The 14,154-nt window shown below is 36.4% G+C and overlaps 1 protein-coding gene and 1 non-coding gene across 7 annotated transcripts in view; one reads left to right on the plus strand and one right to left on the minus strand.

Moving 5' to 3' along the window:
* Nucleotides 1-14,154, minus strand: part of LOC116424784 (Imitation SWI) — a 77,094-nt gene that overhangs the window by 47,796 nt on the left and 15,144 nt on the right. The gene's annotated exons all lie outside the window — the stretch shown is intronic.
* LOC116424786 (uncharacterized) lies at nucleotides 51-13,322 on the plus strand. Of its 6 annotated transcripts, XM_031971662.2 has the most exons (6): nucleotides 51-193; nucleotides 715-967; nucleotides 1,041-1,145; nucleotides 9,829-10,097; nucleotides 10,192-10,542; nucleotides 10,768-13,322. In XM_031971662.2, exons 1-6 carry the CDS (start codon nucleotides 89-91, stop codon nucleotides 11,374-11,376), a joined length of 1,692 nt encoding a protein of 563 aa, XP_031827522.1. In that variant the 5' UTR covers nucleotides 51-88; the 3' UTR covers nucleotides 11,377-13,322. The 6 variants fall into 6 exon arrangements, with proteins under 6 accessions (XP_031827522.1, XP_031827523.1, XP_076224057.1 ...); XM_031971663.2 differs by lacking the exons at nucleotides 51-193; nucleotides 715-967; nucleotides 1,041-1,145 and adding exons at nucleotides 1,974-2,302; nucleotides 7,955-8,518; XM_076367942.1 differs by lacking the exons at nucleotides 51-193; nucleotides 715-967; nucleotides 1,041-1,145 and adding exons at nucleotides 2,313-3,427; nucleotides 7,955-8,518.

A 14,154-nucleotide genomic window follows, 5' to 3' on the forward strand; every position in this document is an offset into this window, starting at 1 on the left:
TTACAGGCCAAAGTAGGTGAAGATATGTCTCCATAAGAGGAAAAGTGTTTACAAGTCGAAAGAAGTGAAATCCCCAACAGACGACAAAATGTCAAGACGCTCGAGAAACGTAAAACAGGAGGAGGAAGAAGCATCCACATCGTTCGGTCTTCCAACCGAGAATCCCGGCGATGATGATCCAAATGTGGCTGAGGTGCGAGATCTTACAACCATTTATCAAAAACGATCGATCCTACAGATCATGTTTGAGGCGTTTCAAATTAAGTTCACCAATACATTGAAGGACTATACCAAAAACTTGTCAGTTTAATATTTAATATTATTACAAGTTTAACTATTAACTTGTTAATTACATTTTATTTAAATACTTGAACGAATTCTTGGACGTTCAAGTGAATGCGGCTCGTTAACACTGTTGTTACCGCTGTTTTATATACACCTATTTTTACCAAGAGGTAATTCAATAAAATCTATTAAATTATCTAATACAATCTAATAAATAATTTAACATGGGTAAGAAAATCATATACCGCTAAAGTAATTTTATGATCATTATATAAAAGTTGAGAAGTGGAATGAGGAGAAATGATTAATCTTGGAGGATAATTTTAAGTTAAAATCTTAAAAGATGTCTTCTGATATCTTTACTAAAAAAGCTGTTTAAAAAGGAACGTTTATTTCGGTACCTATGTTTAATTAAATTTATTATTATAGGTCGTATTATCGAACAAAGGTGGGCCAAAATTAATTCACCGTGGCTACATGTACACGCTGCACAAGAGGCAACCGTATAACATCCGATGGAGATGCGTCGGCAGAACTATGCACTGCAGGGGTAGCCTTATCACGACAACGACCTGCACCAAGCCGAGAGTGCGTATGGAGCATAACCACAAACCAGATTTTGCGGCCGCGCAGGTTGCCAGGAAGCGATACTTAGCTCTTGGCAAGCCTTGCGTGTTAACAAGTGAGTGTTGTTAATTTTCGTTCAACGCAAACTTAACTCGCGCCGCAGCTATTCAGCGAAATCGTCTTCACAGGCATTGAGGGAAATAAGAATCCCATTAACGTGCCGATGATTCTCAACGATGAACTCTCATCAGAGCAAAAGGGGAAGCGACCGAAACGTTCAGCGGCTAGAAAAGGTAAGTGTAACTTTACACGGCTCGGATAGCTTAACAATTATCTTAATTACCTTCATCATTGTCATATTATTTTACTAATAAGTATACAACACATAATATGTAAATAATAGATTCTCCAAAGGATACACTGATAGAATTAGATGTTGATAAGATTCGAATAAAATTAAGAAAAATAAATGTACACGAATAACGCAGGATATTAATCCATGGCGTAAAATGACACTATTACATCGTTTATGTTGTGGAAGAAAAACTTTCAGGGATAAAAATAAATATAATGCTAGATAAGCCGGATTGGGGGATCCTTTGTTGTCTCGGTCAAATAGGAAATATATGTTATTTTATTTTCCACGTTAAAATTTGATTTCTCCACAAATTAAGTCCTATATACGTACAAGAATATTATTACCTATGCTATAACGTTACTCATACTTAGAACAACGGAAGAATGCATAATCGGGTTACTATTTATTAAATAATTACCATTTAAAATTAGTCAAATACCGTTGACAACGAATTAACACTGAAATAGAAACTGTACTTGCATCGTAACTGTACCAAACTTCCAGTGACACTAAAAATGATCTCTAACGTCACAGAATGCTTTCTATTATCCAATACATACATAGAAACTCTCAAAAAAGAAGTAAACAATAGAATATAAAACGAAATCTCAGTGAAACCGGTCGTTGAAACGCAATTTTTCAATTTTCCCGGCAATATATTTCAATGACGGACGGTCGTTACGCGATTGGCGTAACGTTTCATAATAAAGCGACACGGCGTGTTGCGTCGTGCCCGACGGGATCGACACGCGTCGCTTCCGCTCGCGGCAACCGGGAAGCACACGGAAACCGATCGATAAGAGGCGAAATTAGCCCATCGTAGAAGTCGCGGGATTAACGAGCCCCGCGCGACGACGCGACATACGCGTGGTGCTTGTATCGTTGTTCGTAATCCTCGTTCCGGCGTCCAACATGGCGGGCGTCTTAAAGATGCGCGCCGAGAGAAGACGAAGACGAAGAAGAAGGAAGGAAGGAAGGAAGGAAAAGAGAGGAGGGAAAAAAGGCGGCAGGAAAGGGGAGCCAGGAGAAGAGCGGTTCCCGATCGATGAGAATTCGCGCGGCGAGCCGGAGAAGCGAGTCAAACGTGATCAGGTCGGTTAGTAATTCCTTAGCGAAGAGAGACCCGGGAACGCGCACGCGATAGCAACACGAAACACGGGCACGGATAATATGCGTCGACGACCGGCGGCGCCGTCGCACATGCGCGTCCTGACGCGCCCCTGTTCGTCCACCGATTTCGATTTTAGTCACTCCCGGGTTCGGCTTCGGGGAAAATCGTTCCGCTCTTCTCTAGCAAGGTCCGGCCGAAAACGCGTCGCGGAAAAAACGCGGATTTCGGAAACTCGTCGACGACCTTTTCCCTTCGATCGGACTTCGAGGACACACACCACGCTACTGTGCGTCTTCTCAGCGAGTAGCGTATCCTCGTCGTTGTCGTTGTAGTTGTCGTTGTCGTTGTCGTTGTAGTTGTCGTTGTTATTCGGCGATCGTTTTGTTCGGTTCGTCGGCGGAAGATAAAATTTTGATAAACACCGAACAGCCATAGAGAGCACGAGAAACGCGGAAACAGAGAGGGAGGGAGAGAAAGAGAGAACGGAACAATATAAGAGAGCGAGCCGATACACACGATATTATACTACTACCTTGTGCCGTCCCGTGTCCGCTCGATACCACGCACCGAACAGAAAAGCGGATCTGATACCGGTAATCGTGGTACGTTCGTACAGGAGAAGATAGCCAGCCGCACTGTAGAGAACGCGATAGGGACACCACGCAGCAGAGAGTGTTCGGTTTTGTGTCGGCGGCTCGGTCGGGGAGAAACGAACGAACGAACGAAACGAAACGAACGAACCGAAGAGAGACAGAGAAAGAAAGATAGATAGAGTCGAGAGACGAGGAGGAGAGGAGAGTAGAGAGAGGAAAGGAGATCGGTGCCAGTTTTTTCGTAACGTGAAATTCGGAACGGAACCGACACCGAACAACCGTGGCGAATATCGTTCGCGTCGAGGCCCGATCAATTTTGTCTCGTGGTTCTCTCCCGTGGAACGAACGGTTCTCCCTACGCGCCAACCTCACGGGACACGAGACGAAATCGAACCGGTTCGCGGCCGCGGATCGAACGACTGGGGACGGTTAAGTGACACCGCGTAAAGAGACACACGCAACAGAGAAAGGAAAAGAGAGAGAAAGAGAGACGGAAAGGAAAAAGCCACAGAGGTACGGTAGAACAAGAGAGAAAGAGAGAGTATGTGCGTGTGTGATGTGTGTGTGTGTGTAAGAGAGAGAGAGAGAGAGAGAGAGAGAGAGAGAGAGAGAGAGACGGAGTGAATGACAGAGTGAGAGAGAACGAGAGAAAGACACAACGGGCAACGAGCAGAGCGGCGTGTGCCACTCGATATCGTGCTCGGTCGCAGCAACGGTTGCCATTTTATAGCCGGTCGCTCCGAGCGAGATCTTCGGGGAGGCAAGAAGGAGAGGGAGCGACTGACTACGTACGTATGTGTGTGTGGTGCGTGCGTGTGCGTGAGCGTCTGCGGGACCGAGACGCGCGCCAGTTGCGCGCGAAAGTGAGACGAAGACGGCAAGAGGCTAGGACCGTTGATTGTGGCAGAGAAAGTGGAGGGGTGATTTAGAATACGTAGAGTAGGGAGAAGAGAAGAAAGAGCTTCGCAGAAGGTGCAGAACTTTTCCGTGCACGGTTTTTTCAGTTACGTTTCCTGCCGAGGGGGAATTTTTACTAAAATGGTACACAACCGATGCCACGTGGGTTAGCTTTCCATGGCTTCGACTCGCCGCTCGTAATATCGATCTACTTGAACGTTAATATACGTGTACCGCTATCGTACGTTCTCATCGGATAAATCGTTAATATGTATTATCCGTGCGTCGTCTGCTGAATGATGACACAATACACATGCTGAAACGAGTGGGAGCTATACGACGGCACGGTGGGGAAAGCGAGATAGCGCGAGAACGTGCGTTACGTTATTTTATCTGTCCACACCGGACGATTATCGTTAGCGTTTTTTTTTTTTGTGAAGTACACCAATTACGGGGCGCGCTACGTCGAACGGTCAACCGGTTGACCGTTAACACTAGATTCGCAGAACCCGTCAGTTTGACGGGCAAAAAATTTTATGAATGTTTAATGAAAGTTCAAGTTCACTTTGATTGATGCAACTATGCGAATACGCGCCCTGATTCTCTATTTTTGAAGTTCCACTTCCCATGATCTATATAAATAAACAATTATTTCTCTAGAAACAACACAATCAAGTGTACAATGAAGGTCCGTGAATCTAGGGTTAATATCAATGCGACTAGAACTTACACTGTCCACCCGGAAATATTTCCCTTAATGTCAGTGTTTGAAGGAATACTTTGTCTGTGGTGATTCGTGGTATCTTTTGAAGCATTCTACGATGAGAATATGTTTCATGGTGAATCCAGATGTCGTCTTCGGCTTTCCCTTAACTCTTTGTACTCGAAATTTGTTCGATACAAATATTCGTTATTTTTTTATGAAATATCGATAACATATGTTACGACTAACGCAAAAAAATCATTATTAGTTAATATGTATTAATACATTACATAAACATTAATGTTGAATGTCAAATTTATCATATTATAATTCTCTGTATTAAATCAAATAACAACTGAAAATCGACTGTCGAGTGAAAACCAGTGAAAAGGAGTGAAAAAACCGTATGTACATTTTTGAAATCAGAATATTTTGATATTAATGTTTAATAGTGCAGTAATAACAGTGCCCTTTTAAACAATCTTTAAAAACGATGCATTCTTCGTAAAAAATAAAAGTGACTCCAATTCGAGCAGAAAAAGGATTACAACGTGAATAAAATCACATCATGTCAATGGAGCAATAAATTATACACAAGGGAGCAACGTACAAAGGAAATATTTTCGAATTTCCAAAATTTACTTTGTTCGAATAGAATTATTTCATGAAATAAATGAAGTGTAAATTAATTCAATGTAAATTATCGATTCATTCAGAGAATAATAGTAGAACATGATTTTTCATTCATTTTGATGCTTTAAACAGGTTAAACGATGTGACACAGTTATCTAGAGCTAGGCACGCAGTGAATCCCCCAGTATGTCTAACAGAAACGTTATAGATACTCTTCCGATCGGAGCCTAATTAAATTACTAACACAAATTTGTGTCGCGGACTTCAAATAAAATCGCTTTTTTTATTTCTTGAAATCCATACGGAATACTCTTTAGTTTACTTTAGTTTTAGTTTAGAAATTTTCCACTTTAATGCAAACCATGGTCAACAATTTATTCCTTGGAATTTCATTACACTATGAAAAAGATGACAGTGTATATAAATACGCTACAAATATTCAAATTTCTGTCACTTCATTTTTTAATGCGTAATCATTTAATTAATACTTTATATTATTTAAATGATGTTTGTTATTGATTTCATTTTCCATGTATTCATGAAAAAATTAGTTTCAATAATTTATAAATAGACTGTAGATATTCATGCAAATTTATACTTTTACAAACAAAAGGTATATCCGAATAAGCATGATAAACGTGCCTCGAAATAAAATTTGACCGTGCCATATATCATTCGATAGACCTTCAAAAAAAGCTTTCGTGCAAAATATTACGTCTTAGTATTAATTAATAGAGTAGTTGCGGAGTGAAACGCAATTTACGGTTTAAGCTTAATTTCAGCTTTATAGAAAATTTAATTATCGCATTATTGCAAATGTGCATAATTGTGATGAACAGAAAGCCACTTCTGGTCAATTCAGCATCGTTATTTCATTGTTTCATGAAACTAATAATACAAAATAAACGTTGAATGTATCCGAACGTATTTACATTACGACCCAATATGTTAAATTTTATTCAGTTTTGCGTGTTACGAGACTCATACATTATAAATGTATAATGTTTCAATTCGAATTTTAGACCACATGAATATTATACAACCAAACGTGATTGTAATTCGAACTCTCATGAGAGTACAGATTCAACATACAGCACACTGAAAGCATCGAGAATTTAGTATTTCGCAAAATTTGCGTTGGTATTAAATTGCGCACTTAATATATTATTATTACCATTATTCATGGTTTAATATATTATTATATGTGTATAATATAATAGATATTATGTTCGAGGTGTGAAATTTGAAACAAGTCATTGACCTCAGCATTGCAGTCTGCTTGTTAACATTAAAGAGGAATTGCACGATCACTCATGGAAAGCCTACGCAATCGGAAGTCACCATGAAATATTCAACCAATGAATCTTGATACTTGACAAGAAAAGACCCTTCATTTGAACTCGAAGACATTAACGAGTTTCTGTCATAGTAGGAAGCTAGAAATGCCAAAGATATAAAGTTTTGTTTATAAATAGGTGAACATACAAAATTTATTTGATGCAAAAATTTTAATATCCTGGATAGCTTCCGTAGTACGTAAAAAGCGAAGGATTCGGTCACCCCACCATAACCCCACCATAAATGTCCCGAGGACACTCGATCTTTCCGACGCAAAAGATGTGAAAGGGCGTAACATACAGGGTGTTCCAGTAATTACGGCACATTTGTTAAATGGACGATTTCCTACGAAAAATATAGAAATTGATGTTTCTATTCTTGCCTGTATTTTAAAATAGAGCAATGTGTACTGTTTGATACCTAACTATGCTGTTTTAACATTCAACAACGTTGGTCCACATTTTTAAAAGTACATGTACTTGACAGACGTTTAATATACTTTGAATTATTTCTTTTCTGAAACGAGTTTTCATGGAAAATGAAAAAATGTTGGAACATTATTCTAAAATTTTGTATTACTTTCTATGAAAAATTACATTTTTTTAAAAATAAAAATAGGTATTAACGTTAAGTTACTGAATATGATCCTTTGTGGAATGTGTTGATGTTTCCAAAGGGTAATATTGCCTATTTTGACATAGATTTTTAAATAAAACACATTTTAAGAGCCTCTATATTATGTAGAAAAATAAATTATACTGGTTGAACATTTTAACCCTTGCGTCAATAACCAACACTTTTTACAGTGTCTAACAATTAAAGTGCCCCGAGATACCCCAAAAGTATTACTATTTGGATTAATTAAACGTACAACAAAAATTTCCGTTCTATACATTTTTTCAATACTATTCTGATAAATGTCCATTAAGGCAGATTAATAAATAAAAATATTTCAAATATAATATAATTGGGAATATCGTTAAAATAACGAAAAATAATCAGAAGCATCGTTAAACACGGCAAGACATCCATTAACACAAATGAATAAATAAACGAACTCCAATCAAGTAATTTTCTTTTTATTTCGTCTACCGAATTATAGTTTCAGCTGTGAAAGTACACACGCAGGTTGATTACTGCGCAGGCGTTAAGTTTGAAAACACGATACCCAAAACTTCCCTGAAGCCCACGTGAAACAACCTAACATTATCTAAAAAGGTCTGAAATTAATTTAGCAATTACCTAATGAAAACAGAGAAGAGAATTTCCAAACGTAAATCAGAGTCAGATACCCGGTTATCTCGACGTGAGGGTTAAAAGGGACTAATGTTATTTATCTCCTAAAATTCGTTAAAAATTTGAAACGGACCGGTTGTATACGGTCTCTCCGCGAAATTCGAACCGGAGAGCCTCCCGCCAACAGTATTGCCAGCTTCGGTATCTGAGAACGTCGCCTTTTCGTCCCGCAGACAGAACGATCCGCAGTAAACGAGAAAATACGATCGGCGGTAGTGTCAGGGTTTAAAGCGGAACAACAGAAACGAGCACGACGGCCGCGACGGCGGGTCGGCTTGTACTGGTGGCCTGTAAGGACACCGTGAAGCTGACTGCCCGCCGTCTTCTCAACGAGGACCGTGACACAGACCCGGCGGCGGACCTAGTCGCGCCTTCCACCGAGGATATCGTGGAGGGTATCAGACTCGAGGAGGTCACGATGAAGCAGGAGCCGGAAGACGAGGAGGATTGTTACCTCGAGGCGGCCGAGATGCCGTCTCCGTCGCCGCCGTCGTCAGGCAGACGACACGCGGGCGCTACGCGTCGCGTACCTTCGCACGGCTTGCGGGCTATGACCAACCCTAGCGCGGTTTGGGCACACTTCGACTTATGCAACGATCCTCTCCGTGCACAGTGCCGTATCTGCGGTGCAGTCGTGGTCAGAGGCGGCGCGAATCCTCGACAGTGCGGCACCACGAACCTTCATCGGCATCTTCGGGTGCATCACGGTGGCAGACTAATTGGCAGCCGTTACCACGGTAATGACAGTTGCCTTCACTCTGGAAAGACAAGGGAGGGTTGCTGTTCCCAGCAGTTCTTAAACCGCGAATGGTCACGTTCGGCACTTAAACATGTGTGGTCTCGTGGATGACAATTGCCATCCATTGTTATTTTTGCAATTAGACGTAGTGTTCGTACATCATTTACTTCTAATGTTATTTCGATGTCTTTAGAGATTTTCACCTTGACGCTGAACAAAGATAATGGGTATACTCTCCAAAACAGACTCTATAATATAGACGCCGATCCCGCCGCCGGAAAAATTAATGGCTGATGTTTTCAATTCTATGAATGATAACCGTTCACGTGACCACTCAACGGTTAAGGTTATTTATTGGACTGCAAATCCATCGGTTCTGAAATATTAAAAGTCTGTTGTTTGTTTTATGTGGAATATGGAATATTTTGGAGAATTATTGATTGCTGTTTATGTCTTCGGGATGGGTATTGAAGGATCGTTTTTAGTTAGAGAAGGATATTATACCTCGGAGAAAGTATCGAAAATAAACTATGTACACAGATAATTTTGTTCAGTCTCGAAGTTTTAATATTCTTAAGATGAGGACTGAAAAAATAGCTCGAAGTTTTTAACGCATCGACAACCAGTAATGTGCAGTAAATTGTACAGTAATGAATGATCGAGCAAGATCTGCTTTGCATTCTTTTAATTTCCAAATAATCGTAAGATTTTGTGAAGATGCCTTAACCCTTTCGTAAAAACTAAGCAAAATATTAACGTCTAGATTATTTCCTGTACATTTTTTGAAGAATAATGTCTTTAATTAAATTAAAATTGGATCTTCAAAACCAATCTTGACAGTAATTTTTTTCATTTTTAATATTTTATTACCCACGGATTTAAGAAGCACCCCTCTCGTATCTAAGCCTTTCTAGAATTAAGTGTCATGGATAAGTATTCTTAGATATTAAAAAATTTGGACCTTTGAGTATCATAGAGTAATATAAATATTTTTCAAATAGAGATACAGTCGCTGATTCGATCTCTATATTGAATTGTAGCAATAATTAAATATTTATTGTTGAAAAATTAAATCAGCATCATTTCTTTACCAAGAATATTCTTGATATAGCAAATATACACAGTGCAAATATACTTGAAAATACTGGTGTTTATAATTAAAAGGATATGTCTTTTTAAATAATGAATAGTTTATCTAATATTTATATTGTTACTATTGGAATATCCTCTGGAGAATCATACTATACAGTATGAAAATCATAAGATGATAAAAATATATATATATATAAATGCTGTTTTCTTTTACAGTATTACCAACTAGTAATACGCAAGAGTATAGTAAAACTATAAGAATAGCTGCACAGTCATTGGTGAGGCCTCATATACGAAACATTGCACCAGCACCATTACCACAGCAGCAGCAACAACAGCAGCAACAGCAACGACAACCAAAGACTCTTGTGTTAAAAACAATACCTTTAAAAGTAAAGCAAGTTGCACCAACAACTATTAAAATGCCACCCCGGCAAGCTAACCAAGGGTTACCTCATAATATTGTACATCAACAACCCACAGAGGTATTTATTATGAGATATATTTAAAGTTTTCAAACATATCATACCCATTTTTAGTCACATGTATCACTAACATAGTTCAATATTTCTGTTTCAGGTTTGTTTAAGATGGAATAGTTACCACAGTAACATGCAAAACAGTTTTCCATCTTTACTGGAATCAGAGCAGTTTGTTGATGTTACTCTAGCCTGTGAGGGTCGCTCGTTAAAGTGTCATAAAATGATACTGTCTTCGTGCAGCGATTACCTCGCAGACTTGTTAAGGGAGAACCCTTGTCAACATCCGATTATTTTAATGAAAGATCTTAAATTCTGGGAAGTTGAAGCGCTAGTCAAATTCATGTACCGTGGCGAAGTTAACGTTGCCCACGACAAACTGCCACAATTATTAAATGCAGCGGAAGCGCTGCAAGTAAAAGGATTAGCTGGACCAAATCCTTCTTCACAGGTAAAATGAACATTTTATAAAAAGTAATGCCATCTCATCAGTGAAAAACGGATATACTTTGGTAGATATTTACGATAAGACCAAAAGATTGAAATTAGTGATTTATTTCTCTACTACAAACATGGATAGAACAAACATTAAAAGGCTCTATCCTACATAGGTATTCTAATTCTTAAAAAGTCCATGTGTTCCACTAATGTTTTACAATGATTATCTACTTTTCAGAATCCAAAGCCTCCACTATTGATTCCGCAATCCAAGCCAGCAGCAACTCAATCAGTTCCTCGAGCCGCTTCAGAGACCAAAGAGAAAGCTTCCACTTCCGGAGTTTCGACACCATCTAGTCCAAAACGCACGCAGAAACGGCAATATTCAGATTCTATGGAACCAAAACCATTCACAAAGATACGCTTACAACGACCAGTGACTCCCACGTCGCCCACTACTACGGTCAAAATGGAACCGTTAGATATACCCCTCAGTCCTACGATATTTCCCGAGAACAATGAAGATAGTTCGAACCCTCGGTTTGACAAGCTCATGAGTTTACACGAAGAAGACGATCCCGGTGGCAACGAAATAACCGACAATGAAAGGGAAATCAATTTCTGTGAAATATCCGAACCGCTCGACATAAACGACAGTGAAGATCAAATGGAATTTGTACCTACAGACTTTCTAGAACAGGAACAAGACATAGTCGAAGAAACAGAAACCACCTCTATTAAAGACAGCAAGGAAGAGTCCAGGGATTACAGTTCCGTCGAACTTGAAGATGGCGAAAGGAGTGAAGCTGAGAAAGAAGAGCCTTCAAAAGAAAAGAAACCTGTTTAGTAATATAGAAAATCAATTCAAATAAAATTTATTTGAGGAAGCATTTTCTTTGGCAAGCAAACAAAGAGGACTCTTTGAGAATCTCTTGTGTGAAAGATATATCAGGTCATTTCGTAGGTTTTTGCATTTTTTAATATGAGTGAATTTTATCTAATAAAAATATTTCATTATTTAATATTCTTCTTATGTTAATAATATAATAATAATATAGTAATTTTCAAAAGTTACTATGCTAAGTACATTACTCGTTCCGTTTTTCTACTTTAACTAATAATTTCAAGTAAATTCTAACTTCATACGATCAAAGTGAAATTTTGTTTTCTCATAAATGTTACACTTTGAAATTTTTTCAGGATATTCATTCTGTTAACACAGTTTTGAAATGTTCAATTTTGCGAAAATTTATGAGAAGTAGGGAAAACGAGAAACAAACGTGAAACTATCTGTGACTTCAATTTTTTAAGAATTCTAAAATTAATACAGTATTGCAATAAAAATACAATTAATAGATTTTTACTCTAAAATACTAATGTTTTAAAAAGCAATGACCTTGATAATTATCTTTCTATGTGAAACGTATATAATAAAGAAAAAAATGTACTACTTTTGTGATATTGTTTCCTGTAATCTGTTGTTGCCATGGACTTTCAGGTACATACCTAGTTTCACTCTGTTTAGATCTTGATTAGTTAAAACTCAAAGTACGATTATAATTCATTCTAAGAGAAGTATGACAAATATTTCAGTGACAGTGTAAATAGAGCGTACGTAATTTAAAAAAAAGTAAAACTATTTTTACCCTTTACCGTACGAATCGTAGCGGCAGTATATATCTTTCGATCATGTTTCTCAAGTTCGCCATTCGAAATTGATATTTGCATGTGAAAGATTACGCTAGAGAGTACGATTTCAAATTAAAATTATTAAAATCGTAATTTTACTAATTAATTGTAAATATTGAAAAAGTACTATAATCGAGTTTATTGGGTGTACACGTGGAAGTTTCTACGCGATACATGGCTTCTACGTTTTTTTTCTTATAAATTATTTGTTAACAAATCGATCGATGATTAGACTACGAGTGTTGATACAAATTTTAATTTTTGTAAGTGGAAAAAAAATGAACCTCGTTGATTTTATTGTTTTCTTACTACAACAATAAATTTATTATTCCATTAAGTATTTACAAAGATTTATCTTAATGTGTTTTGTCCATTCAAATGCACTATAAATGCGAAAAAGGCGCAGTATATTAATAACTGTAATCTTGTTACTTGAAAATCGATTTAGATTATCAATTAGAAGTTAATTTATCAATTTTAATCATATGACTTGTAATATCAATGATTAATTCAACTTGTATTAAAAATTATAAATATCCTTTTTTTTATTTAATTACTTGTATGTGAACATTATGTAATGACTTCTTTTCTTAATGAGAAAGTAATACCTATTAAATTTAAGACAATTTTTGCAGTATAATTTGCAAAAAAACAGTACAACGTTAGTATTTATGGATCATATAGTTTTCATCGTGCGTTTCACATGCGCATAAAATATTGTCGAATCAATAAAAAATTGATGCATTTATACGTTAGATGTGAACCTTCGTTACTATTAGGTAAGATCACAAAGATGAGCTATCGAAATATAAATTAACGATACTTTCACTTGGCTTCTTCTGTATTATAATTCCAATTATAAATTGTAGATGATTTGGTAAATTTGTTCTGGTGAAAAGTAACATGCGTAATTTTGTTTCAATTTATTCGTAATAATTATGTAAAAGTAACTCTCTACGTATATGATACGACTAAAAATCGAAGCTAGCTGCGAAACTACGTTTACTGTAAAAATACATGTATGATTGGAAAGTATGTGTACATTGTAACATGTGAAATTATGTCTTATAAATAAATTGCTATAGTAATATATAGCAAAAGCAATTGGTCTTATTTCTTTTATGCAAAGAAACAATATAAAAGCCCTCACACGTAATAAAATGTGTGAATTAAAATATTATTAATATAATATTATTGTTTATATTGTCAAATAAGATTGTGCGAAAAAGAACGATATTAAACAAATTTGTATTTTTGTAACAACTAAATGATGATTAATAAATAATTAATAAAATTAATTTAAGATGAAATATTAAGAATTAGCTAATCATGATGCTCTGTTGTATTTTGCATCATGTTCTTATAATACTTCCAATGATTTTCATGCATTTAAAAAATTGATAATAGTAATGATTATTTTAGTCGTCAGGATTTGGATGAAATGAAATATATAAATATTTTGCATAGATATAAAAGTTAATCAAATTTGATCATATATATAAATACTTACTGTGATATAAATGTAACAGAATATTGGGAAACATAATTTTCGAATTATAGTAGAAAATATGATAAACTACTTCGTCCTGATTTTTTCCTGTAATGAAACCGCAGGAAATCATTAATTCATTTTAAGCTTATAAAGTATGCATATAATGTCCTAAATATCATAGCGTCCGAGGGTTGCATCGGATATTCCATTGGTTTCAATTTTATTTATTTCATACTGCAAGTTAAAAAATAAAAATCTTCGCGTTAATATATTTTATTATTTTCATTCAAACAATTTTAATTCATTAAATAAAAATTCAATGTAATTAATACTATCTAAACGCATTTGATTCGATACATTCTTTAAATAAAATTTATAATATCTAAATTAATATTTATATATTAAACATTTGAAGAGTTATATTGTAATATAATTGTATTGATA

The sequence above is a fragment of the Nomia melanderi genome, chromosome 5, assembly GCF_051020985.1.
Source record: "Nomia melanderi isolate GNS246 chromosome 5, iyNomMela1, whole genome shotgun sequence".
NCBI classification, from domain to species: Eukaryota; Metazoa; Arthropoda; class Insecta; order Hymenoptera; family Halictidae; genus Nomia; species Nomia melanderi.

Excerpts from the sequence above, each read along its gene's own strand:
- LOC116424786 (XM_031971662.2), top strand. The coding sequence starts at position 89 with ATGTCAAGACGCTCGAGAAACGTAAAACAGGAGGAGGAAGAAGCATCC. Across the intron at positions 968-1,040 it reads CAAGCCTTGCGTGTTAACAA|GCATTGAGGGAAATAAGAAT; the intron begins GTGAGTGTTGTT and ends TCGTCTTCACAG. Across the intron at positions 1,146-9,828 it reads ACGTTCAGCGGCTAGAAAAG|TATTACCAACTAGTAATACG; the intron begins GTAAGTGTAACT and ends TTTCTTTTACAG.